This window comes from Nanorana parkeri, unplaced genomic scaffold, assembly GCF_000935625.1.
Source record: "Nanorana parkeri isolate BGI_ZX_2015 unplaced genomic scaffold, ASM93562v1 scaffold302, whole genome shotgun sequence".
Taxonomy (NCBI): domain Eukaryota; kingdom Metazoa; phylum Chordata; class Amphibia; order Anura; family Dicroglossidae; genus Nanorana; species Nanorana parkeri.
Genome location: NW_017306570.1, coordinates 791,158 through 818,641, shown reverse-complemented (window position 1 = coordinate 818,641; position 27,484 = coordinate 791,158). Strand labels below are relative to the sequence as shown.

At 39.1% G+C, this 27,484-nt stretch overlaps 1 protein-coding gene across 1 annotated transcript in view; it reads left to right on the top strand.

Moving 5' to 3' along the window:
* The window catches only part of TTC28 (tetratricopeptide repeat domain 28), a 553,780-nt gene extending 526,646 nt beyond the window's left edge, over positions 1–27,134 (top strand). The window contains exons 16-24 of the mRNA XM_018557772.1: positions 6,009–6,188; positions 8,728–9,448; positions 15,327–15,451; positions 16,382–16,613; positions 18,311–18,387; positions 21,300–21,323; positions 22,443–22,569; positions 24,830–24,937; positions 25,382–27,134. Of these exons, the coding sequence (XP_018413274.1) occupies positions 6,009–6,188; positions 8,728–9,448; positions 15,327–15,451; positions 16,382–16,613; positions 18,311–18,387; positions 21,300–21,323; positions 22,443–22,569; positions 24,830–24,937; positions 25,382–26,964 (3,177 nt within the window). The 3' untranslated portion in view covers positions 26,965–27,134. The remainder of the gene's footprint in view (positions 1–6,008; positions 6,189–8,727; positions 9,449–15,326; positions 15,452–16,381; positions 16,614–18,310; positions 18,388–21,299; positions 21,324–22,442; positions 22,570–24,829; positions 24,938–25,381) is intronic.
* Positions 27,135–27,484: the final 350 nt, after the last annotated feature.

Genomic DNA, 27,484 nt, shown 5'->3' with positions numbered 1-27,484 from the left:
AAAGCAGATATATTTCTATACTATATGATGAGCTACTGACTTGGAACAAGCATGTGCATATTTTGTGTCATGACCCCGGATATGATCATGCCTGTGTATCCTGACAGACTCACTTTTTCTTTACCACATGGATTACTAGCAGGCAAATGTATTCTGCTTGAATCTGTTGGGGTTTTATTTACTAAGGTTTGGATTTAATTTATTTAGGTAGTAGGGAATGTTCACTCTGCAATGGCAATTAAGGTGGAGCTGCATTTACTTCATTCACCCAGGCATGTACAAAGCAAAACATTGTTTATTTCAAGTAAACACAGCTTATTCTTATTAACTTAGTGAACATTCAACATGTTTGCTAAGAGACATTCTCTTCTCTTCTAGAACATCATCCCCAATGTGTGCAGATCACCCCCAAACCTAGGCGTTTGCTATTCAAATTCTTAACTTTAAGGCTGAGAAATTATTTTTAGATTATTATGAAACATTGTTTCCTGTGGAACTAGGAGGGAAGGCGGGGCTAATTAGCTCAACGGCACCAAATTTCCAAACTGCATCTGGAAGACTTGACAATGACAGTGTAATATATTTTGCAGAATCCATTGCTTTTTTGATAATTGTTTACTTTTAGGCCTCATTCACACTGGGCATACACATCTGTGTGGTATGCATGGCCGTAAACAGCTAATCCTGGGAGGGACATGTGCTGCGTGTGATTGTGTGCAGCAGCCTGTTCTTCCCTATGGGAGGATGCGGCTGTACGGTGTGATACGGACACCCGAACTGCTCATCCGTGCGGGTATGGGTGTTTGCACTTGGAGGCAGACAGGAGTCATCCTGTCTGCCTCCAAGTGCGGACACCTGTACCCGTGCGGATGACACTGCCTGGATGTGCATGCCCAGTGTGAATGAGGCCTTAGACTTAATGACCATTTTAATCCCCAAATTTTAGTGACTTAACGGTCTGTTTTTCATACATCCATGGCATTATGAAGCTTTGTGTTAACCACTGCTGATAAAACTCACATATTTATTTTTAACTGTCACTTCTCAATAAACCATTTTACTCAAGGTTGTTTCAGCAAAAAAAGTGTTAGAAATACATTTTTTTAAAGTGTATGCCTTAGATGCTATTATTACTCTGATCCCCCTTTTGATAATATTCCTGTGGGATAAAAATGACACTGAGAATGGATGGTGTTAAAGGCAACCTATGACAGATCTAAGACCACAGTATCACATTCTTTAGTCAGCACAATATACTCTGTTGGAGTTAATTAGTTATTAAATTATTCACAAGGACATTGTTGGATGCAGGTCACTTTGTTACAAGTTTTTTGAAAGCTAGAGATAAAAAGAGTAGCTCTGAAGGAAATTTCATTAGGTGATACAGGTCAGTGAGTGTAGCAGTAAAAAAAATGTAGACAAATCGGAGTAAAATAAATTAGCTGTGCTCCTGTGAAGAATGTTTCAAAATTCTGGCTTTCCAAAGCCAACTTTGTCTGCTGGGGCAACATACATGACAGATTCTGATCATTTTCTCACATTGTCCTGAAAATGCATCAGGAGCAATCTCTCTCAACAAGGGTTCCATGTGCAGTTATCAATTTCTGCCTCTAAAATAGGTAACCACGGACACCAATTACCTTTTTATCTTTCTATTAGACATTGGCCACCAATGTGAGCATTCTTACCACTGGCCATTGTGTAATGGGGCCTTTCTCCCACCGACCAACAGTGTAAGATGGGCCCTTCTCCCAATGACCACAAATGCAAGAGGGTCCTTCTCCCAATGACCACAAATGCAAGAGGGTCCTTCTTCCACTGACCGCCAATATAAGAGGGGACTACACTGACCACCAATGTGAGGGAACACTACATTTTTTAATTTGTCTGTTTCTTTTCTGACTATTCATTTTATTAATGATTTCATTTTAAAATAATGTAATCATATAAAACAACCCAGTGTGTCAAATATGCTAACAACACCACATTCCTTATTCTTATATTGTTATATCTCAATGTGCTGTTCAGCTAATATACTGTGAGTTAAAGGTATAATAATTATTAGTATGGGCTCCCTGAGATCTGAAAGTTACTTCAAGGGTTCCATGTAAAAAAGATTGAGAAAGGCTGCTCTAGAGCTACTGTGAATAATCAATATGTAAAACTGGTTAGAGTTTGTTACATATGGATTATTGTTTTTCACACACAGCAAGTCAGCACTTAGAATAACATGTTTCTGCCTCCTGTCAGTTTCTACATTAATGTTATAATATTATAAAAACAATTTACTCTGTATATGGTCATGTAGAATTATTATCTGCAGTATCTAGGCACAGAGCAGCAAATCAAAGCTACCCACTTGTTTATGTAGCCAACTGACTGATTCCTTTAAAATTGTCTACATTTAAATAAATTATCAATTACTTATTATTGGCAGCATGTATTACTGTTAGTTTACAAAAAGGGAACTTGGCACCTAATTTCAGCATGTGCCAAGTGCCCCCCAAATGCCAAGTCTGCATTTGTTAGGCACTGCATTGTGTGGAACTACCCAAAAATGTCATACAACATCCATACTCTAGTGTCCCATTGATTTTAATTGCCGAGAATGCATACCCATGTGAACTTACCCTTAATTCATCTAATCTCTAAATAAGAGGGGGAGAGTGGAACTGCTCAAGGTTGACTTTGAGGATAAATTGTTCCACAGTACCCGCAGCTACAGATGGCAGTGAAGGCTTGTTTTAAAACGTATTTACTGCTTATTCGGAATATGTTAACTACTGAATCTCCATAGCCTGGGAGCAAGCTCACAAAGTAAAAACTGATGAAATCCTGATCTAAAAGATACTAATGTGCACATGCCATTAGAAAGATATCAAGGCATGGGGGATGATCCTCTACTGACACTGTAGACTGAGATATAATGAGAAGTCATGAGGCTGTTTATAGCTGTGGAAATATGAAGCCTTCTTTCCTTTCACTTGTTTGATGGTTTGTACATCTGAACAATGGTGCACATAAAGCAGACTGCATGCTGCCTCTAATGGTGCATTCCAGTACTGACCCAAGGGGTGAAGCTTGTACAAAAGACATTCAGGTGTGCCTAAAGCAGCATGGTGTCAAAAACAGCCCTACCTCTGTGAATCCTTTTCTGAAATAAGCACCATTGTTAAAACACAAAAGCTTACTTAATTTAATTTTGCAAGTTAAATAACTAAGAAGATGCATTTCATACTGAAGCAAAAAAAATCACATGTACAAACATTTTAATAATGCCCCCCACTATCTATAACACAGTCTCAATGTGCTCGCTATTTGCCACGTTGTATTTCCATTCTGTATTAAAGCAGCCCACTGCTGGAAAAAAATGAAAGAAAACATAATAGACATATTTATTAATGTATAAACATTTGGGTTATTTAATATGTATTATGCAGGTCAGCAATACATGCTTTTTGATATATGTTACTGTCAGATGTTGTTCTTATTTGCTTTGTAATGCTATGCATGTTTGTGGTATCAGCTCTCTTGTGTATTATAATACTATAAATCCAGCTACCCCCTACATTAATATGCAGAGTTTTATAATTTGTACAGAGCGTACATTTTTCCCCCACCGCTGCATAAATATTAATATATTTGCATGGTCTGATTTTAAGGAATGTATTTTACCTAATGACTGTAAATAGGATGAAAATGCAAATGCTCTTTGTTATTCCATTTGCGCAGCTCTTGCATGAAGCCTCCGTAAAGCACAAGAGCAAACCTCAGGGGTTTCTTCTAAATTGGAACTCTGGGTAGGCACTTGTCACTATGACTTACAGTAGCTGCTAAAAGTTACCTGGAGCTAATGCTTTGAGAGCACTAAGTCAAACGTGAAATAGAAGGAAAATATTTCTAGAGAACACTTCCCAGTAGTGGGAAGATACTTCTTGTCAGCTCATACTGTGCAAGGAGACGAAAGATTGAGCAAATGCTGGTAAATTTAGCTTCAGAGAACGGAAGCAAGTTCACCGTGGGCTTTGGTCTATGGATGCCTCCCTAAAGGAATCATTGGTTTTTGTAAACAATTTGTCAGAATGGAGTGAAGAGGTTTCTCATGAAGTCTCCTGAGGCTGCTTAATGTCACCATGCCTGACCCTAAATCTCTTTCTCTAGCACATCGGCCAATGTGAGCTAGAGATGCAAAATGAGCACAAGTAGGATATTCCAGTAAATGATGTACATTTCTTGGGAACACATCAGCACCGCTCTAAATATGATGTGTTAGGCTATCATGTCATGTTTATGTATGACACTATATGCCAGTGATCCTCAGCTTGGAGTGGGTTTAAAATATCCAGCAAAAAGCTAAATAGTATGCAAGAGAAACAAAGAATTGCTAATGTATTTCTGGAGTCCAGGTTATTGTTTTCCAGATTTTCCACATTTAAAAAGACCATATTTTTTTAGGGGATACCATCATATTTTTATTTTCTAAACTTAATATTGAAGGGAATATACTGTACAGTGTTCAATACTAAAAAGTTTTTTTGGTCTAGGAAATGAAATGTTGCATATGAATAGTTCATTTATGAATTGCAACCAATAAGTGGAGCTCTTGGCTCATTTCTCATATTTGCCTGTCTAAATATTATAAACAATATGCAGGGCCCTTCACCCTGCAAACACTTTTATTTATGCAAATAATGACAAAAAGGAACAATCTTGATATATTTTATTCTCAGGTCAAATGTATTGTAATGTAATTTTGCATTATTGGATGGAGCTAAGGAGCAGCATACTGCAGAGTAAGATCACAACAGTATAGTGCAAAGTAATAACAAAACAGAATGGTACAGAGCAATAACACAACAGACTAATACAAAGTAATGGCACAATAGTGTAGTGCGGAGTAAAATCACAACAGAATAGTGCTGACTAATAACACAACAGTACAGTGCAGAGTAATAACACAACAGTACAGTGCAGAGTAATGGCACAACAGTAGAGTGCAAAGTAATGGCACAACAGTACAGTTGTGCAAAGTAATGGCACAACAGTACAGTTGTGCAAAGTAATGGCACAACAGTACAGTTGTGCAAAATAATGGCACAACAGTACAGTGCAAAGTAATGGCACAACAGTCTAGTACAAAGTAATAACACAATAGTATAGTGCAGAGTAAAATCACAACAGTATAGTGCAAAGTAATGACACAACAGACTAGTACAAAGTAATAACACAATAGTATAGTGCAGAGTAAACTCATAACAGTACAAAGTAATAGCACAACAGACTAGTACAAAGTAATAGCACAACAGAATAGTGCAAAGTAATAACACAACAGTATAGTGTAAGGTAATAACACAATAGAATAGTGCAGGGTAATAACACAATACGGTAGAATAGTGCAGGGTAATAACACAATACGGTAGAATAGCGCATAGTAATAATGCGACAGAATAGTGCAAAGTAATAACACAACAGTATAGCGCAGGGTAATAACACAATAGAATAGTGCAGAGTAATAACGCGACAGAATAGTGCAAAGTAATAGCACAACAACTAGTACAAAGTAATAACAGAAGAGACTAGTGCGAAGTAATAACTCAACAGTATAGTTTTAATTTTGCAACAGTATGGGGAAGATTGATATTACAACGGTATATTGTTGAATAATAACATAACACACTAGTGAAAAGTAATAACACAACAGTATAGTGTTTATATGTTGTGTAATGTGGTGTAGGATCGCAAAATTGGATGTTAGCTTTCAGGAGTTTAAGGTCAGGCTAATAAAATCAGATTGGGTCTTACGAGTGGACTGTACAGTGGACTGTACATCAGTGAAATGTGACAAATAATGATGTGGTGTTAAACCCGGAGGAGTTATTTGATAATTCCACAACTACAGCCATGACATTGCAGAAAGCAGGATTCACCAATACGAATAAACTAATAATGAGATATTTCCAAAAAAAGTAGCATTACAGTGAACATTTCCATCTTTCTATTCCCTGAAGGGACTAATGCATTCGAGCGGTCCGGTGGGCAGACATCGTCAACTAGTGCTGGTCTTGGAAGGAGAACTTTACCTCATCCCATTTGCTCTGCTAAAGGGCAGCTCATCAAACGAGTATCTTTATGAACGCTTCAGTCTGATTGCTGTTCCCTCCATCCGATCTCTGAACATAAATTCCAAGGTAAGAACGAAATATATTTGATTTAGTTCTGTCGCCAAATTTATGATTCATACAGATGAATAGCTCCGGGTTCATTTCATTTTCTGATAGTGCTAAAAGCAGATGTTAAGTTCCAACTTTTTAAAGAAAATATATTCAATGTTGAAATACATGTGTGGCTTACAAAGCAACAAAATTGTAATTCTGCTTAGCCAGTCTTTTATTCCGGGCACCCATGCCAGACAGAATAGCCAGGATTCTGACCTCACTTTTCCCCAATGCATTTGTAATTCTGCATAGCCCGTCTTGTATTCCAGGCACCATTGCCAGAGAGAATATCCAGGACCCTGACCTTACTTTCTCCAATGCATTTGTAATTCTGCATAGCTTGTCTTGTATTCGAGGCACCGTTAGCAGAGAGAATACCCAGGATCCTGACCCCACTTTTTTGCAATGCATTTGTAATTCTTCTTAGCCAGTCTTTTATTCCAGACAACCCTGCCAGATAAAATAACAAGGACCCAGACCTCACTTTTTTCCAATGCATTTAAAGAATTACAGCTTTCTTCACAATCTCCCTATGCTAGATGGACACCACTCTGCAGTTCAATAGGGCCTTCCAGCCTTACAGTGTCATGGCATGTTCTTTAAGGCCCCATTTAGACTTGCATTTCGGGGGAGTTTCACAATTCCCTCCATGAAACTCAGTGGTGTTTATGTGAATAGATGCAAACAGTTTGTGTCTAGGGGCAATCACCCGCAGGTAATGTCTGATTACATTGGAACGGCTGAGAATGGCTGTGGCTGTTGTCAGCCTCTCATTGCTTTGTTTAGTGCTTCTCTCCCGCAGCTGTTCCATATTACATATGCTGAATCTCATGGAGGAATTTGTGAGATTGCCCCATAATGTAAGTGATAATAGGTCTTTAGTCTGAGACCTTAAAGTTTGTCTTTCATATCTGCCTACGGTTCTGATTTAAGTTAAGTATCTACAATGTGGAAAATACATATTATTATACTTTTAGATAAATGAATAAGGTAATATTAACATAACTGATTTTACATTAAATCAGTAACCATTTTGCCAAAAAATATTTCAGATATTTATAAGCTCCAAATTTAACACCATTGAACATGATGAAAATTGTCATTCATGAAAACTAACTTGCAGAAAATGTTCTGCAGAGCAAATCACGGGCTAGTTATTAGAAACAGTGGTAAGCATCTGTTGTACAACAATATTCCAATACTAATAAATAGGGATGAGTTCAGGTTTGGACTGAACCCAGAGCGAACCTGAGCTCTTCCCCACCCACAGCTTGATGTACGCAAAGGAGTGGGATGCAGCCAATGACCTTATATGGCTACATGCCTATATTTGGTGGACATTTACCTAATATAGCTATGTGGCCATATAGGGTAAATGATATCGGCACATCCTGCCCCTTTGTTGGGCTTGCAGCTGATTGGGTGAAAGTGTCCATGGCACTTCTTTATTTGGTGTAGCTTAGGTTCGGACCAGGCTTGGACTGAACCTGAGCTCATTCCCACTCCCTACTAATGAAGGTTAACCTGTTGTTTAAAGGTTACAAAACCGTCCACTTCTTGAGTTTATCAGAGATTTCACTATAATGAGACTAACTATAATATATGCAGAATATATTTTGTCTTAATCTAAATGATATACCTCATTTGATGGCACTGTGCCTCTTTTGGAACCAAATCGGTCTGTCCCTCTTTCCTCATCAGCTGCCCCTTTTTTTGTGGACTGATGTACAGATATCTATGAAAACATTCTATTTACCTACCAAAAGTGTTGTTCTGCCTAAAACATTGATCTATCTCTTAATTATCTTGTTTGCTATTTCGACAAGTCAGTATGAAGGAAAAGTAATGATGCCATAAAAACAATTCTAGGTTTAACCAATCATTTTTGGCATACAAATTCAATGGCTTGCATAACTGGAGGTGTGGCAGTGGTGTTTATTGCCTAAATATATTGTGCTGGAAGACGTCCCACTTTCTTATTTCAGAAAGTCAGGAGGTATTTAAATCATATATTATCCATCCTTAAATGATGGAGTAGCAGAAATCTAAAATTTAATGAGTTTGGTACATGCTGCAACCTACTGGCAGCCTATGCTAGTGTCCCACCACTGCCCCTTACTTAAAGCATGCTTGCTAGTCCTTTGCCACAGACAATTTTTTTAATGTAGACTTATAATGGTTTCTATACATAGAAATATTCATAGCAGGATTACGATTGTCCGAGCTTAGTCTGTTACAGCGTTAGGCAATTGGAAGAATAGTGATATTTAGCTGGCAGGTACAAAGTGATTATATGACCTGTGGATAAGAAGTTGTGTGGGAGGACTGATTGCATAGAATCCCAGATCAAGGTTAATTTGTTGTTTGGTCCCTGCCATTCTTACTGTTAAAGATGTCATGAGTTTTAGCGAATCAAGCTATAGTGTGACTCAAGAATAAACACTGGTGATTGATGCAGATCTACCTTTTGGACCCTAATAAATCAATGTTCTTCTTTCTGTTTATTTTACAGTCTCACTTACGGAAAAATGCTCCCTTATATTCAAGTTCTACCTCCATGGCTGCTGTTATTGGAAACCCTAAGCTTCCTCCATCAGTGATGGATAGATGGCTCTGGGGACCAATGCCCTCAGCAGAAGAGGAAGCTTACATGGTATCTGAATTATTGGGTTGTCAGCCTCTTGTTGGCACTTTGGCCATGAAAGACAAGGTGATGAGCGCACTCACACAAGCTGAATGCGTGCACTTTGCCACCCACATCTCATGGAAACTCGCAGCTTTAATACTAACTCCAAATAGCGAGAACAACTCCGGAACCAATAAAAGCACCTTTGGAAACACCTACACCATTCCTGAGTCTTTACAGATGCAGGATGATGCCAGTGATGTTGAAAGTATATCAGACTGTCCACCCCTTCAGGAATTTCTCCTGACAGCAGCAGATGTCCTGGATCTCAGGCTTCCTGTAAAACTAGTGGTTCTTGGATCATATCAGGAATCCAGCAACAAAGTTACAGCTGATGGAATTATTGGCTTGACGAGGGCCTTCTTGGCTGCCGGTGCTCAGTGTGTCCTTGTATCTCTATGGCCTGTGCCTGTTTCTGCTTCAAAAATGTTTGTCCATGCCTTTTATTCAGCACTCCTGAATGGAATGAAAGCAAGTGCATCCCTGTCTGAGGCAATGAAAATAGTACAGAGCAGTAAGCAATACTCACATCCATCAAACTGGGCAGGTATGATAATTACTTTGTGTCTGCATTGTACATCATTTTTATTAGATGCAGCTGTTATCCATGTCATTTGTAACTCTGCCTCGCTACTTGACATTACATTTGCAGTATATCTTCTATTGTCATCACCTCTTCCAAGTGCTACTGTGAAAAACTTGGGAGCGTAATATCTCTGACAAAATCTGATTATTATCTGAGAATATGTATGTTCAAAGACAGTCCTTGAGTGATTTTCAAAAACTCATAAGGGCACATACTCTGCTTTCATGTTTTTAAATAGTCATTTAGGCATCAACATTTGTATCCTCCATGGTATTGTTCCAATGAAAATTATTAGTAAGTCACCACTATGTAAGATAAGTCCTTAAACTTATCTTACATAAAACTTAAAAGAGTCCTGAGCTGAGAGCAATATTTAGGCATTTCTCACCTACAGTTTCCGGTCTGTAAAGTTGACCCAAGACTTCAGGACTTCCGAGTGAGTAATCTGAAATAAGCGTGCAGCAAGTGAAGTCAGAGCTCCTGGTCTGCATACTTGTTCTGGGGCTGTAACTGAGCAAGTATTAAAATCACTGTTCAGAAGTACACCCAGGGAACTAACATTTTTAGAAGATGGTAAGCAAGAGCAGCCTGCATATTATTCTCAGCACGTTTCCTTGACCATCGCATAGGCAAAGGGCAAATGCAACATAGGACCTGTGCTGGGAAGCTGTGCCAAAAGAAGACAAGCAGAGTAAAAGGAGAACTATGAGGTGAGTGATTTCCACTCATCCTCATAGTTAGTGCCGACCTGTGACAAAGAAGCTGTCACAGGTTGGCTCTATCGATCGGGAAGTGAGCGAAAACATACCGTCGCACGCTCACTTTCCGATCATCTCACTGCAGAGAGCGGTGGCTGTCAGTCACCGCTCCCCACAGGGATTCTCCCCCCTCCCCTCTCCGCTCCTCCAGCGCTGACTGGAGGAACAGACAGATAGATAGGCAGAGTCAGCTGTCAATCACGCAGCTGGGTGGATCCAGACAGTATTGTTGGGATCCGTCCCAGCTGCAGCGGTCTCATTATATAGTAGGCAACAATAGCCTGCTATATACTGAGCTTTGGGTCACGGGAGAAGGTTAGTATATGTCCTCCCGTGACCCTAAAGAGAACTATGGGGAAAAACACTTACACCATAGTTCTCTTTTAACTGATTTTTTCTCAATTACTAACTTAGCATGCCTTGTTCAACATAGTTTCATTGTGTATGGATAGCAATTTTGGTAGATCAGCAGGGCTTTGCTTCTCCTGTCAGATCTGCCCCCTGATGATTGGGAATTTTTTGACTGGTGAGGGAATAGTTAAGAAGCTGCAGGAGAGGTGGTGGAATACCGGAGTGACAGAGTGAATATAGCAGAAACTGTGGGACCCTTGCCCTGCACATTCCCAGGTAAAATTTCTCTCCAGCAAGAACAGTGAGCACACTGCAGATATACATCTATGAGGTAACAGAACAGGAGACACACTGTTATACACTAGCATACCAGCAGGGTCACCTCTATTCTTCAAGTGGAATTCAAGACAAAGGGTACATCTTTTAGGCAAAATTACCATTTTCAAATTTTCTCTATAAAATAGCACACTTCACTTTTTCAGTTCAGATCCACTTTAAAGTGCCCAAACATGTCCTGACTGTAAGTCATATTTGAGGTCTAACTGGGCAATTCCAGAGCAGTCCATCCATATAGAGCGGACCATCCAAAAACATGACAGAATATAGAAAAATGGTACTTCAGCTTATTAAGGTTCTTTTTTTTATTGCTTTGACCATGTTATTTTCATGTGAAACCATAAGGTTTATTGTGGCTGATATGGTTAATACGGGGACACAAAGTAAACATATGGAAGTAATGTTCAAGGCACATGCATGGACTCAAACATTACAGAACTCAGAAACAATAGTCTTGGCATTTCCAGCACTTGGCTGTCGTTACAATAAATGGTCAATCGTGTAATTATTATGTGAAATTGGCTGTCTTTACCTATTGTTAATACATGTTAGCTCAGTGTAGAGGTGATGTTTTACAGGCATTCCAGAAAACTTTATTCTTCCTTTTTTATTATATATATTGGCTGCTGACACTCAAGGAAAATGTATTTTCCCTGTCAGACAAGAGTCTTTTCAAACCTTTCTGAAATGCAGAGCTCTGCAGAGCTGACATCAGCCTAGGATGCAGATATTGCTCATCACTCAAACTGGCCTCACAGAGAAGAGCTGCTGTGATTTACATGCAGCCATTTACATCACCACATCTACTGGAAAAAAGCTAATAAATGCATAGAAAAGCTATATAGCTCACCCATACTACAGTAGAGTAGGTAATAGGCGCATACCTAAATACTAACATATTAGGTATGTTGATTTTGTTAGGTGCAATGCAATACCATTTTTTTATTATTATTCTGTATAGACTGGGAACGGTTTAAACATTTTTTCAGGTGTCTTTTGCTATCCCCTTGGAGTGACTTCCACTCACATTTGTCACAATGACAGGGTGTCTTCAGACAGGAAGTAATTGAAAATTTATCCAGCTGGGATGTAGACAGCAATCCAAACATTTTCATTGTGTAATTTGAGAACCTGTAATGGTTAAAGCCTACCTTTGGGAAAAAAAACACCCCCTTGAAGTGGGGATACACCCAGACTGTGAGGGTTAAATTGTCATTTAGCTGCCCCCAGCAATCGGCGCTCACCTTGTCCCTCCTATGCTCACACTTGTGGACTGACCAATGGCATCCCCTGGCCTTGTGTGTGATGACATCGGCAGGTCCCCAACCACCATAGGGGGAAAGAGGCTGCTGGTGCTGGTTTTGGACCCTGCAGGAGTAGGTACTAACAGGGTTAAAATCACAAAAGGGTGAGGGGTTTGGAGAAGGCAGGGGTAGTGAACAACCTGGGACAAAATAGCTGAAGTGGAAAGTGAGCTGAATTGGACAATTTCTCCAAATCAACTATTTTTTCCTAGATTGTTCACTTCTCCTGCCTTCTCCAAACTCGTCACCCTTTTGTGAATAGCCCTGTACATAAATAAAAGTGCTTCACCCAGGTACCCTAGACCTAAATGAGAATTTAACCCATTGCATGGCAGGGGCAGTCCCACTTCAAGGGGAGTATTTTCCTGGCAATAAGTTTTGCAAACTGTCCTTTTGATGTCTTTGCTCAGATACAACAATGCCCCTCATTTCTTGTTCTGGTGACACTGCAACACCTGATGGAGATTCTGTTTTTTCCCTACTCCATTTAAAACAATAAATAGGCTGAAGAAATAATTAGTTATAAAGTATATGCTAATTATCGCCAATTTAAAAAAAAATCCATATACGGCCTTTGAAATTCTAACCTATTTGTGATCTAGCTGTAAAAAATAAGTCAAGGCAACTGGACATCGTCATTCTGAATTGAGAAAGCTAGTCGGATGACCAATGAAACGTCTTCAAGAAAAATACAGAAGTCCAGTTGTCTTGACTTATTTTTTACAGATATACCATGACCTGGATAAATGAGAACCTTCACAGACATATTTGTGATCAAAATTAGATTGTAACAAAGTCATCCTTTTGATATATAGTGTTCATAATCTCTGTTTTATGGCAATGAGTCATCACACTTATTGTCACTGAAGAACTCTATACATAGCTGTGTCTGCTGAATGCTTTTAAGCGTATGGAATGCTCTAATAATGCCATGCATTCAATATCTGCAATAACATCATTGCATCAAATAAAATTTAGATATTTCCCCTGGTCAAAGTTCAGGCGGCTGTGCAAACATATGAGTGAACAAGACACGTGTTGAACACTGTATACTTCTTTCACATCTCTGCCTGCAACACTAAATCAAAGTTGATTTTGAGCCTTTGGTCTTCTTTATCACTAGTTAAAGGCACCTAGAAGTATTAGCAACTATGTTTGTGTCTTTTTTAAGGGTAGGGGGTTGACAACTCTAAAAACACTTCAGCAATGAATCTGGACTGTAACATAATATAGAAAGTTCAGCAAATTAAATTATTGATCAGAATGCTTTCGAGCTGAGAAATTCTTGCTCATTGCTTCTCATAAGTTAACTGAAACATAATGAGACTGAAAAGGTTATAATCAATATTTCAGAGTAGCCTGTTTATTAACTGATAAGTTAAATGAGCATTGCACATGGAGCAGTGAAAGAACAGGCATAGCAAAAAGACAACCTGATTTATCTTATAAATAAACATAATTAATCATTATAGAGATACTCATCAATGTCTAATACAGGGAGATGTGTTGGTGATGTTTCATAGTCTTTGCTGTCTAAAGGAAAATAATTGCAAATTCTTTATTTACTTTTTTATACAATGAATATGTTATACGTGACCAGTAAATACAGAGCTTTCATTTTAGATTATACATAATCAGAAACATGTACATGTACATAAAATGTTTGAAAATGATGTAGGGATGCAGAATTTCAAGGATCATCCAGATGAATCTGATATTATAATTATGAGTGCACCATGGTTGAACTGCCCACCAATGTGCAGGTTGAAACCCAGCACATCGCTCATACTCTAGGCTGCAAAATGTGACTGCTCAGTAGATCTTGGTTTCAAAAAGGCGCTCATGTATTGCCCTCTGTCCCTTAGAAAATACAGAGCAACGCATAAGTGCTTTTTGAAACCAAGGTTCACTGAGCAGGTATATTTTGCCGCCTGGAGTATAAACCCAGTGGGTTTTTTTTTTTGTTAGTGTGTTTTTGAGAGGTAGGTTATGTACTGCTCTCTCGTACATAATATTCATAGCTGGCAATTTGCATTGACCCAGCAGCTAGGTAAATTGGGCACCTGCAGTGTAGAGATCTTACCACTGAAGCACACTGGGTTCTAACCACGACTGAAATATCAGTTATGGTCAGATCCTTTAAAACATCTTATTTTTATCTTCCCAAGTGGACCTGAACTTAAAAAGTGAAGATTTACTATGTTATTGGGAACATTTAGAAATATTTATTGTGCCTAAGTGGCACCCTGGAAGTGTGCCTTTTATCTTGAATTCCTCTTGAAAAATAACAATGCACCTCCTGTGCTAGAACCCCATAGCTGTATATTGGCAGTGTGACATAATTTAAGGAACTACCTCCTCTCACTTCTAGTCTCCAAAGATGTGGTGTGAGCACTTTTGTGCTGCTTGCCGCTCACCTTGTTGGAAAGAAAGCAGTACCTAAAAATATGCAGTGCAAGGATTTACCTGCTGGTAATTCATCCATTCTGTAAATCTGTACTTCTTCCACATCTCCTCCTGCTTCTTGAACATTCATGATCAGATCACCAGTCAATCAGGGTGGCAGCTCTAACATTAGAAGTAATGTTGCACCATGTCTCTGCAAACAGAGACATGGTGCAAAACAAAGCATAGAAAGTCAATAGTGGGATGAAGAACAGCTGCAGTGGGCCAACAGGCAGGGTTGGAAACTAGTCTTTTGCCCTCTCCTTATTTTGGGCTTGGTTCAGGTACATCACAATAAGCCATGTAACTTAAAAACATTATGATCCATATAACTATTCCAAATAATATTATTATTGCAAGTGCTGATTAAAGTCACTCATTGTGTTGATAGTTGCCATTCATGAGACGGTAACAACTAACTTGAAGCCAATGACAATGAAGAATCATTGACCCATGATAAAACACTGAAAACACTGCTGTACATAAATTCTTAAACATACAAAGAAACAAGAATCATTCACATCAACACTTTATTAAAGTATATTGCCAATAAAGCTTTTTTTAAAGTTCTATATTATGTTAAGAAACACATGCCTGACTGATATGTTACATTCATGACTATAATTATTTGAAAATTTTGTACAGGATACATGCTAATCGGCAGTGATGTAAAGCTGAACAGTCCATCATCGCTCATTGGTCAAGCCTTATCTGAGATCCTCCAGAACCCTGACCGTGCAAGAGATGCTCTTAGAGTTCTCTTGCATCTGGTAAGATTTATTCACTTGGAATCGTTATAAATTCTGTCGTTTTTTGTTTTTTTTACTTGAATGAGTTAAAATGGACCACTACTTAAGAATGTTATATGTTTGTCATGCAACACTGCTCCCCCTAGCTGCCTTGTTATACTTAAGGTGTCAGACTAATACATGATCTGTCAGCCATCAACTGGCATCAGCTGACCAACATAACAATAAGAAGACTCAGCTTGAACCACTTTTCTTATTTATTATATGTAGAGGGTAAGGACAGATGAGGAGGAAACAATGTTTCCAAGCTATCGCTATTTCCCCCATCAGCTAAGAGACAGTGGTATCTATGTGGGAGACATAAGCATATGGCTGGGTGTTTTCAACAGATTAGGCCATTGTAATGACATACCTATAAGTACATTTAGACTGTTTAGAGAATTTAAATGGATATGCTGTGTGCGTCCAGAAATCACAATTAGCATTCCCCTCAAAATTGGGGCTGTAGATTGGGTTAAAACCCTGAGGCTCAACTCTTTACATTGTGTGGTTAAACCAGAAAAGCAAGTTTTTCTTTTTTTCAACTTCTTTTTGCATTTAGAATATATGGAAACAAAATAATTGTGTTATACTGTATCACCGCCTCTGGGCATAAGCAGTGACTTCACTGCAAATTGTATCTACAAAAATATGGTGGTGCCTTCACCAATCAACAGCCATGTTATACAGACATTCATGGGGCACAGTTAGGGTTTGTGAAGGAAACTGTACATTCAAATCAATATATACAGTATTATTGACTTAAAAAACGTTTACAAAATTATGCTGGGGCAGGATTTCTTCAAAGCTGGGGTGTTGTTCTTCTTGAACTATCCATATATGACTTGCAAAATTGATTGTCTATTTGCAGTTGTTAAAATTATTGTGCATCATGTCTTTAATGCTCTGTAGGTGGAGAAGTCTTTGCAGAGGATTCAGAATGGACAGCGTAATTCCATGTACACGTCCCAGCAGAGTGTGGAAAATAAAGTAGGAGGAGTACAAGGCTGGCAGTCACTGCTGACAGCTGTGGGGTTTCGCCTTGACCCACCAGTAAGTGGTCTCCCAGCAGCAGTGTTTTTCCCCACATCTGACCCCGGTGACCGTCTACAACAGTGCAGTACAACCATACAGTCCCTCTTAGGTAAGGATACTTTTTTTTTGTGAACAATATGATTTCCGGTTCCAGAAGAATACACAAGAGATTATATGAATTCAGGACAAATAAGCAGATGGCTAGACATAGTCTATTACACACTAATTAAAAACTGTAATTACCAATACAAGCCGAGGAAGGAGTGAAAGCTGAAGCAGCATAAGCTGCAACAGCTACCTAAAATGATTGTCAGGTGGCAACACAATATGTTTCTATAAATGACCCTAACTGGGGAGTGCGGCACAAGCATGTCTCTATAATGTCATGTCTATCACAGTCAATCTGTAACATAATGTCTAATTTGAATAAAATCACAATTCTGCCTAAGGTCGTGTTATTGAAAGGGGTCTTGACATTAACTCTTTGCAATATATTGGGTGTCGGAATACCAGGGTAAAAAGAGAGCTCTCTGTGAGAAACAGAATGTCACCTTATGGACATTTCTACTCAGCTGTGTACTGATCCACACTGCGGATTGCAAGACACACTGAGCAATTGTAACATTGGAGCAAAAAATTATAACAAAAAAGTTCCTACACAACAGTCTGGTCTGTTCTATCTGATTCTCAACACCTGACTGCAGCTATTGAGCTACAAAATATCTTATGCTGTGTTTTATTTTATGTGTTTCTTCTTATTTATAAATACTTTTTTGGGTAACATTTGCCATATGTAGAAACACATTTGCTTTTCATCAGAGCAGTACAGATCGGATGTCACCACTGTGACATCCAAGTTCGCGCAGTTTTTTTGCCCATCTTGCGATGGAGGAAAGGAATAACACTGCCGGACCCCATGTCGGCCAATGGGGAGTTGGATGTGAATGGGCATGTGTCAGTTTACATCAGATTACACCGATCCAGTGCGATCACGTCCGGCGAAACGGAACACTGTACTGTTTGTTTTTCTCGACCTGGCTAGAGTTGGGGGTACCCAGGTGTGAACAGATGCCCATCTGTTTAGATCCGGCTGCCCATAGACTAGCATTGGGCATCAGATCGGGTCCGGCTGTCACTTTTCAGGCAGGCCCGATCGGATGCCCAGTGCTAGTCTGTTCAATCTGACCTCCCATGTGAAAGGGTCCTTATTGTCCACGTTGCTGAAAATGCCTGGAAGGTTACAGTAGTAGATAACACTCCAGCACCACTTCCCCAACCTTCCTGTGGGGGATAGTACAGGGTGCCAAGTCACAGTGGACAGCCCAACCTCTAGCAGCAATCCATCTAATTCAATTCAGTTCAACTCCAGTGGAGAGGAATACAGTGGTGCCCCCACTGTATACCCCCAGTCTGTTGATTGGACATTGAAAGAGCAGCCATAAAGTAATAAGGCCATTTCTCTGCTCACTCTGCTCTATCCTGCTATCAGCATTTTCCTTGGCAACACATTTGCAAGCAGCAGACCTGATTGGATCCCCGTCCTTCCCCTCAATCTCACAGTCTAAGAGGCGCTGTAGAAAAAATTGATACCAAGTCATATAGGGTACTTACAATGCTTGCAGTAAAAATACATTTAATGATTTATTAATGAATACTGAGCTGCATTCCTTTTTGTATTTTATATATATATACTGTATGTTCCACCTGTGGAAAGGGTCCATCCACCCAAATTGGAACTGTGTAAATGTACTTCTGCAATACAACATCCAAGCATTAATTCATGATTTACTTGTCATTGGATTGTAGGTTTGCCCCATGCAGCACTTCAAGCTCTTTGTAAACTGATCACAGCCTCAGAAACTGGAGAACAGCTGATTAATCGGGTAAGTAGGGTTTGCTTTGGCATCTTATTTAAATTACAATTGTACGTTCATAACAAATGGAACCCATTAATTATATGGTGAACCACATTTATTAAGAAACACTGAAAAATAATGTCTGCTTTATCAGACTAACAAGCTTATTAATGCAATGTGTAATGTGCAGTAACTCAGAGTAACATATGAGCATTTTTCTGACCGTTCAGTTGCTTCCTGACTTGTTTTTGTGGGTTGTTGGCATTGTTCTGCAATTTATGCTTAAAGTGACAGTAAACTCACAAGTCAAACCTTAAAAATGCATTCAAGAACCTTACCTATTAAAAAAAAATGTATCTTATTTGTGTATCACTCAGCTGTAGGTCCTCAAATCATCTCTGAATTGGTGCTGACACTGCCCTTCCTTCTGGGGGGTGGCTACTTCCGTTCTCCATGGTCCCTGTAAAGTAGCCACCGCTCCAAGTTCGCTCCTGTGATAGACTACAATCTCATGTTTAGTTTACTAATTTGTACTGAGATTGTAGTCCATCACAGGAGCGAGCTTGGAGTGGTGGCTACTTTACAAAGTCTTATCAGTCGACTGTAACTCTTGCCAACACCCTTGAAGCCAACACCATTAGCCAACACCATTAGTGCGGGCATGGTTCTGAGCAGAGTGTTCTATAATAATGCTTTCTGAATAATCTATAATTCTGCATCATGTGTCTACAGCTGTCCATCACATTGCACATAAGCTGATCTGTGTATGGCCTTGCAAGCACAGCGCTAAAGAAGAGGCAGATCTCATTCATAATCGGTGTGCATGTCTAAACCTATGGGTGCTAGATCTACAAGCTGAGCTGCTTGTCTTATTTGCATGCTAGCTTCATTGTATTCTAAGAGCTGCACTGAGAGCTGGTATGGCATGACAGGGCAACATTGAGCTATTGTCTGTTTCTTCTCTTGGCCTTTCCAAAGCTTGTATACCAGGACACAGCCAATCATTTACAGTATGTTCTTATGCCACCCACTCATAGGGCTGTGTAATCAGTAACACAATAGTGCAGTAACCAATTGCAGGTGTTAATACATATTTATTGGCTTAAGGCACACACATAAGGAGCTTTGAGATTGGCTGCAGAGGTAGAATCTAATGTGTCTTTTACCCCTGATTCCATCAGTATTCAATGCAGTAAAAAGGGTGAAGGGAAATCCCACATTCAGTAGAGACATCTTTTTGCAATAATGAGTTCATTTCACGCAGGTGCTTGATCTTTATCTGAAGTCATCCCTTACATGGCCCAGCTTGTTGAAAGCAATGCTTGAATTGGTGGCATTGCTTGGAAATGCAGTATAAGGTCACAGTAGGCAGATTAATGAAAGCTGATTACCGGGTTACCATGACCAGTGCTCGGTTCACATTTTACTTATAGGTTTTAGAGTTTGTAAGGATTGCCCACCTAGTGCACTTTACACACAATAGGATCAATTCACAAATCTTTACAGAATCACGAGGATCTTTGTTTTGATCCACGTGACTGTCACTTTCAAATCTCATTGCATGCTGCTGAAAATGACTGTCACATTTTTTAAAATAGGGAACCTTTTCTTGATGTGTTAGATTTGTTAAATGAGCCTATTGAATTCTCAAGGTTGTGTCTTATCTACAAGCTAGACATTTGTAGTGTTTGTAAACCCTAATAATGAACTTCTTTCATTTGGGCCCTTTTAGGCTGTTAAATACACATTTGAAAGTGTATGCTATATCTGTTCAATAATTGCAAAAAAAAACCCTGTTGAGCTTGCCAGAAATCCAGGGCTGACTCTGCAGTGTTATCTTAAACATCTTATTTACACTGCACAGGTTACTTGTGTGAACAACAGATCACCCCCGTGTTGTGGAAATTATTAGAGATGGAGGTGTTTTGTAGTCTTAACATACTCCCAGTCCCCAGGTGACAACTCTGCTCCTTCATAGGTGCAGCACAGTGAGTAAAGTTGTCACCCTTGGACAGAAAGCATGTTAGTGGTAGAATCACTAGGTGAAAACAAAGGAGAAAAAAGAAAACTTAATGTAGCCATCACATCTGAGAATTGGGATACTATGTGACCGAATGTCAAGAGCTAAGTACCGCAGCGCTGAATACTGAAAAATGGCCTGGATGGGAAGGGGGTTTAACACCGCGGATGTCAACTGGTTAAAGGAAGCTGATGCTGGAACATAAATCTGTCCCTAACATGAAAGGACCACTTGGCTGTGTTTGTCCTCCTGTTCAAATGTTGCCAGTATTCCCCCTGGTGATGTGCAAAGCTCAGTAACAATAATGACCTACAGGAAACCATTTCTTAACCCATTTGACTATTAAGATAATTCTGTCTGGTTCCCGGTGTCAGTGCACTTTGCACATAATTTGTGCTCTGTGTACTTGCCTTACAGAATAAGCCAATTACTCTTAACACAATGGCAGGTGGGTTTACCATAAGGTACCTGAGAGGCGTTACATTTTGAACAGACATACTGTACTTAAATGTAGTTGTCCATAAGTAGACACATTTACCCCCAAAAGCCTGCAGAGAGTTATAACGCTCAGTCAGAACAATTGCCTTCATTCTCTTGTCTAGTTTCTCTTTGCTGCGGTATACTAACGCTTTGCATGTTGATATATCATTGGTTAGATAACACTTCAGTCTCATATGGGGACATAGGCACTATTTGTTCCAAGGGAAGGGGTAGGATACAAAGAATGGCATTTTCAGCTTTCTTCCAGGTGTTAATTGTGGATGCATGACTGTATATAGCTAACCTCTCTCAGCATGAACACAAATGAATGAACATATTGCGCTGTAACCTTTGCTCGCATTTTAAGGCTTGTTTTCTCTTTTCTTTTTTTCCTCTGCTAAATTTTATTTTTCTGCTTGTAATCTGCTGGCTTCTGAAGGCTGTTAAAAATATGGTTGGAGTGGTAAGTACATGACAAATTTAGATTCACTAATTCATCAGTCAGTGTTATTCCATTTCCTCCTTGTCTATTACAGTAAAATAAATGCAAATACTGGCATTATAGTGATACAACATAACAGACAGAGCAATCCAATTCTTAGGAGCTTAATAGTAGATCTTGGCAATTCTTGCTGACAGGCAGTGTGGAATTGTTCAGCTTGATAGGATACCGTGAATTGTATGACATACCTTGTGTTTACATTACTTGCTGCTGATTGCAGATGCCTGAACCAAACTATGCTTTTGCAGGACAATTTGTGGGAATTTCTGAGACTTTTTCAGGACAAAGTTAGGGATGTCTGAAACTTTTAAAATATAACTAAAGCCAAACCGCAGTTTTTTTTGTTATTTTTTGCAATCTACTGTACACTGCTTCTATAGGTGCAAGTTCAAAATGTCTTTGCCATTTTAGGAAACCATTGCTTGCTACTTGAAATAGAAGGATAATAGTTAATTATTGTAAACTGCAAAATGGCATATATATATATATATATATATACACACACACACATTTATAATAAAAATTGCAATTTTCCTTTAAAATAAAGTAAAAGTTGCGTAATCCATATTAGTTAAGGCTGTCATTAAGAAAACAGTATTCCCTTTCCTTTAGCAGATAAAACTGTCCATTTATTTCCATTGTACCTTTTTAAGCATTAAGCTTAACTCTGATTAGTTGATAAAAATTCAATTTCTGTTAGATTCCAATCCAATGCTGTGGTCTACCAGTAGTTGTGTATAACAGAGAGGAAAACTTACCTTATTCCAGGCTTCACAGCCAACCATCCAGCACTTTTCTCCACCTAGCCCTGGGAGAATAGGAGCGACATAGGACCAGTTGTCCAACTGTTCAAATGGAAATGTTGCCTGAAACTAGCACACAGGTTAGGGAAGTCAGAGTGATATAAGAACTCCTAACCTGCATACTTGTTTTTAACCAGTGACTTAAAATAAACTGAGGTTAGTACACTAGCATGACAGACAGGAAACTAGTAATTTCAGAAGTAGAGGTCAGTGATGACTGCTGGCTAGTTTTATTCCATGGTGTGCCTCTGATTCATTTGATCTTTTCTTTCTTTAGCTACATCAGGTCCTGGTTCAGCTGCAGACAGACAAAGAACATGACTTTTCTACAGTCCCTATACAGGTGTCCATCAGTGTTCAGCTTTGGAGATTACCTGGATGTCATGAGTTTTTAGCAGCACTAGGTATGTTAAATGTTTTCATTATATGACAAGAATATTATTTATGTTAAAAAGCCACTAATAAGCCAGCCGAATTGAAGTGAGCCGAACGCTGTTCGGCTATTCACTTCTGGCTTGTACGGCTGATTTCAGCTGTACATCGGCTGCCTTCGCTCAGCTGAGCCGAAGTGCAGAAAGACTTCGACTCAGCTGATCCAACATTTGGATCGGCTGAGCCCAATCTCCGGCAGCTCACTCGCTGCCGTTCGCCCCTATTCTCATAGGGGTCGAACGGCAGTTATTGAATAGCCGAATGCCGCAGAGAGGCATTCGGCCTGGCTATTCTGCTCAGTACCTTCGTGGTACCAAGCAGAATAGAAAATCAATCACAAGTTGTTGTTTTTTAAAGTTGAAAAAAATATTTTTAAAATGTAAATAAATAGTAAAATTTTTAAATAAAGATTTTTAAATGGGCGGAGCTAGCAGTGGCAGCTGCCGGCCCCACCCAGTTATTGTTTAATGACAGATCAGCGTCCCCAGGTCATTTGGGGAGGCCTTCGGCAGGCCGTTTGCCCTGCTTCGGGTGTCACTTTGGCTCAGTCGCTCCGAAGCATATGCCTTCGGCTCGGCTGAGCTGCTCGGCCACCTTCGACTGCTGTACGGGCTATAGTGAATAGCCTGAAAAGCAGCCCTTCAGTTCGACTGAACCGAAGGGCTCTGGCGGCCGAAGAGAGCCGAAGTATCAGCCGAAGTTATGGCTGGATTCTTCGGCTCCTTCGTGAATAACCCCCTATGGGCATTTATGTAGGTTTTCTATGTATTCTTTTGATCTGTGAAAACACATATTAGCTAAAGGCAACAAAATGACCGCTGCTTCTTCTATTACTGGACAAGAATTTGAAGATTTTAAAATATCCCTCCCTCTAATAATGATCCAGTCTAAACAACCACTTTTTGCTTATTTATTATTCTCCTGAATATATGCATGGAGATGTGTCTGATAAGGAATCCAAGCAATCAGGAGTATAACTATTTCCTGACTGGACAAATCTACATGCTCATATTCCAGATGGCAGTGCATCTAATGTGCAAATCAATTTTCCCATTGCTAATCACCACTATGTCATTTTAAATATCTCCTCTACTTCCAGTCTCTGGAATTCAGTATACGTTCTCCTACAAACTTTATTAAAGTTCTTATGTTAAGCAGAATATTAATATTGTGTGCATTATATTGTACTACTTCTACAGTAATTTAAAAAGTGCTTAAGAGTGACAGGGTCTTCTGATACCCTCCCCCCCTCCCTTCCCAAAAGTATACTCCCTTATTCGTGGTCCTTCACCGCCACCATGCTCTCTTGGAGCCCTCCCACCATTTCTTATAGGAGCATGTGACTTTGCCACATGTGATATTGCTTAGATCTACAAGGCTGATTACCAGACCAGAACACTGTCATGTGGTAGAGCAGTGATGACATCCACCTGAGTAAACTCCATCTTTAGCAAACTTATTTGGTGGACCTCTAGAGGCAGTATCGGAGTGTGGATCCATCCATCCACTCTCTTAATCCCTCTGTGATAATTCTTTTCCATTCTGTATAGATCAATAATATAGTACAGAAGTATTTAAAAGAAATTGTATTTCTTACAGTGCACAATACACACTAGTGCACATCAGAAAATGCATTCACTCCCAAAATGACTCCTACATCCATGACTGGCCAGATGTTTGCTAGTTGTGTTATGACAAAAGTCAGCTTCAGGATTTTCTCTATTTCAATTTTCTGCTATTTTAGTTTCATGTCTCATATGCCACAACATTATCTAAAGTAGCCTCCTAGGAAGGCAGCAGAGAGCAAAACTACTATATGGTAAGAAGGCATACAGATCTAATCAGCAATTGTGGTACATGGCAAGACTGTACCATTACATGGGCTGTTTAAAAATGTTATTTATGAATATTTTGATATGCCAGATTGATTTAAAGATCAGGCTGATATGTACAAGCATGATATTAGAGGGGACAAAACATCCGTAGACACAGCATTTAGGCTCTTCAGTCATTCTGAATTGACTGTACATAGTATGCATCTCAGCTCTTGCAGACATAAGTGCATGTATGTACGTATGAGTTGAGATGCCATAGGGACTACTTTTATTTTACACAGGATCTTATGTAAACCTGTATGTCTGCACATACGTTTTAATGTTAAATGTAGATAATATTACTTTTCAATGTTTTTTCAATTCAAAAAGTTAAATTCATATTTTGTTCTTCTTTCAGGTTTTGATTTGTGTGAAGTGGGCCAGGAGGAAGTCATTTTGAAAACTGGCAAACAAGCCAACAAAAGAACAATGCAGTTTGCTCTGCAATCCCTTCTAGCTCTTTTTGGTATGATTTGAATATGCTTTTTGTAATTTATAAGGGGATAAATTATGCTTTTTGCAGATCATCCCAGTTTGCTGTCTTTGATCGTCCCACATTGTTCTTGGCATGGCGCTGCAGATAATACTCCGTGATAGATGGAGAGCCCTGTTACATGACTTATCAAAGTCCTGTGACAAATTTCCTTATTTTCTTACCAGGATTTTTTTTGTTCTTGACTAATTAGAATGGATGAGGAAAGCATATTTGAAAAGAGCAGTACTGAATATAGTCCTCTTTAAAAATGGTTTTGCAATGGTTTATTTGGTCTTTTTGGACCATAGGCTTATTTATATTATAATCAATTTTGGTGAGAATGTGTTTTTGCTTTGATTACAAAGTTACAAAAACGTTTGTGCATATCGTTCCCATTTAAAAATATTGATAAAACCTTCATTTCATTTTTTTTAGATTCTACTGAGCTTCCAAAACGCCTAAGTCTTGACAGCTCTTCATCACTTGAATCACTGGCATCTGCGCAGTCTTTGTCTAACCCAATGCCACCAGGGTATCCTGGTCATCCATTCTCTCCAACCTGTCCAGATGGCATGGCTTCAGATGCTATCTCTGTCTACAGTCTAAGTTCCATTGCCTCGTCAATGAGTTTTGTCTCTAAACCAGATTGCTTACCTGAAGGAGAACACAAACTACGTCAAGACCACGACAGACCAAAACATATTTATTCTCTTAGGACCTCAGGAAGAGGCCAGTCTTCCCCACAAACCCAGATGTCGTTAGGCAAAGAAGAACAGGAGGAGTATGAGGGATTTTCTATAATAAGCAATGAACCTCTTTTGTCATACACAGAAAGCCTTGATCCTAACCTAAGACAAGGCACCATTCAGGAAACAATACAAGTTTCTGTAAACTCAAAGGGTAGTATAAGCACACCTAACTCACCTGTTAAACTAGCTCTAATTCCAAGTCAAAACTCACCATTCCAAAAAGTTGGAAAACTTACAAGCTCTGATACTGGGGAATCAGATCAGTCGAGTACAGAAACAGACAGTACAGTGAAATCTCAAGAAGAGAACAATCCTAAGCTCAATCCTGAAGAGCTGGCTCAAAAAATTTTAGAAGAGACTCAAAGCCATTTGATTGCGGTTGAACGTCTTCAAAGAAGCGGAAGTTTGAACAAAATAAGTAATTCACCTGATGGTGCTACAACACCAAATGGTAGTTCTTTGTTCAGGTCTTCAGAAACAAGTGCATTTAGTAGACCTGTCCAAAAAGGGATGCCGTCTCCAGTTACTGTGAAACCAAAGCCTCCAACTAGAAGTTCCTCATTTCAGAAGGTGAGCTCAGGGTATAACAGCCCAGCAAACTCTGAAACCTCTCTAAAAGAAGCAGGAGGTCTCCACAGTAACCAGCCTTCTCCAAGTTCAGATTCTCCTCACTTCAAATTGAAATATCCTAGCTCCCCATATAGTTCCCATATTTCAAGATCTCCTCAAAATATTTCCCCAAGCTCAGGTCATCAATCCCCTGCAGGAAGTACCTCATCTCCAGCACTTTCATACTCCTCTGCTGGTTCTGCCCGATCAAGTCCCGCTGATGCCCCAGATTTGGATAAATTAAAACTTGCTGCAATTGATGAGAAGGTGAAGGCTATTCACAATCTGAAGATGTTCTGGACAAGTAACCCTCAGCATACATCAGGTCCAATCAAAATACTGCGTGGAACTCCAGGAACAATGACTTCAAAGAAAGATGTCCTTAGCTTGTTAAACCTTTCTCCACGACATAGCAAGAAAGGAGAGGCTGTAGATAATCTCGAACTTAAAGAACTATCTGCTCAGAAAAAGCAGGTTGATTCTGCACAGCCAAATCCACCAAATGGACACAAACACACTGAAAACATTAATGTAGCAAATATAACGCAATCCACCCCGTCTATTAACATGCCTGGTTCTCTACGCAGCTTAAAACTGTCCTCTGGAAATGGGTACAAGTTCCTCTCACCAGGGAGATTCTTTCCTTCTTCAAAATGTTGAACTGTCTTTTATACAACTTTTAAGCCTGTATTGCCATTTGTATATTGTTTATGTCCAACTGCCTTCATAAGTGACAGACTAAAATATTACATGTGAAGCAGAGGTTATAATGGTTGTCATTGAATCATAGGGCGAGGATGTTTCTAAGGTTTACCAAAAATTACAATCTGATGTACTTGTTTATAAAAATAACTATTGAGTAGCAACATGTTATACTTAGGTAATCACAATAAATAAATAAATAATAAAAAAACACAAATCCAAAACTGGATTACAATTTTCCAGGATATATTTTTCACTTTTAAATAACCAGAGAACAGTAAATACCTGCATGTGTAATTTTATAGTAAAGGTTTTCTAGATCAGTAGGTCAACACTGTTTTCTACTTCAGAAAATTTGGATCCTTTGATAATTACTTTATGTTAGACATTGTAAGCATTACACAGTGAGCGATTTAAAAAAAAAAAAGTTTTTGTAGGCAGGAAAAGCTCTTATGTATTCTAATCTTAAAGTTTGTCA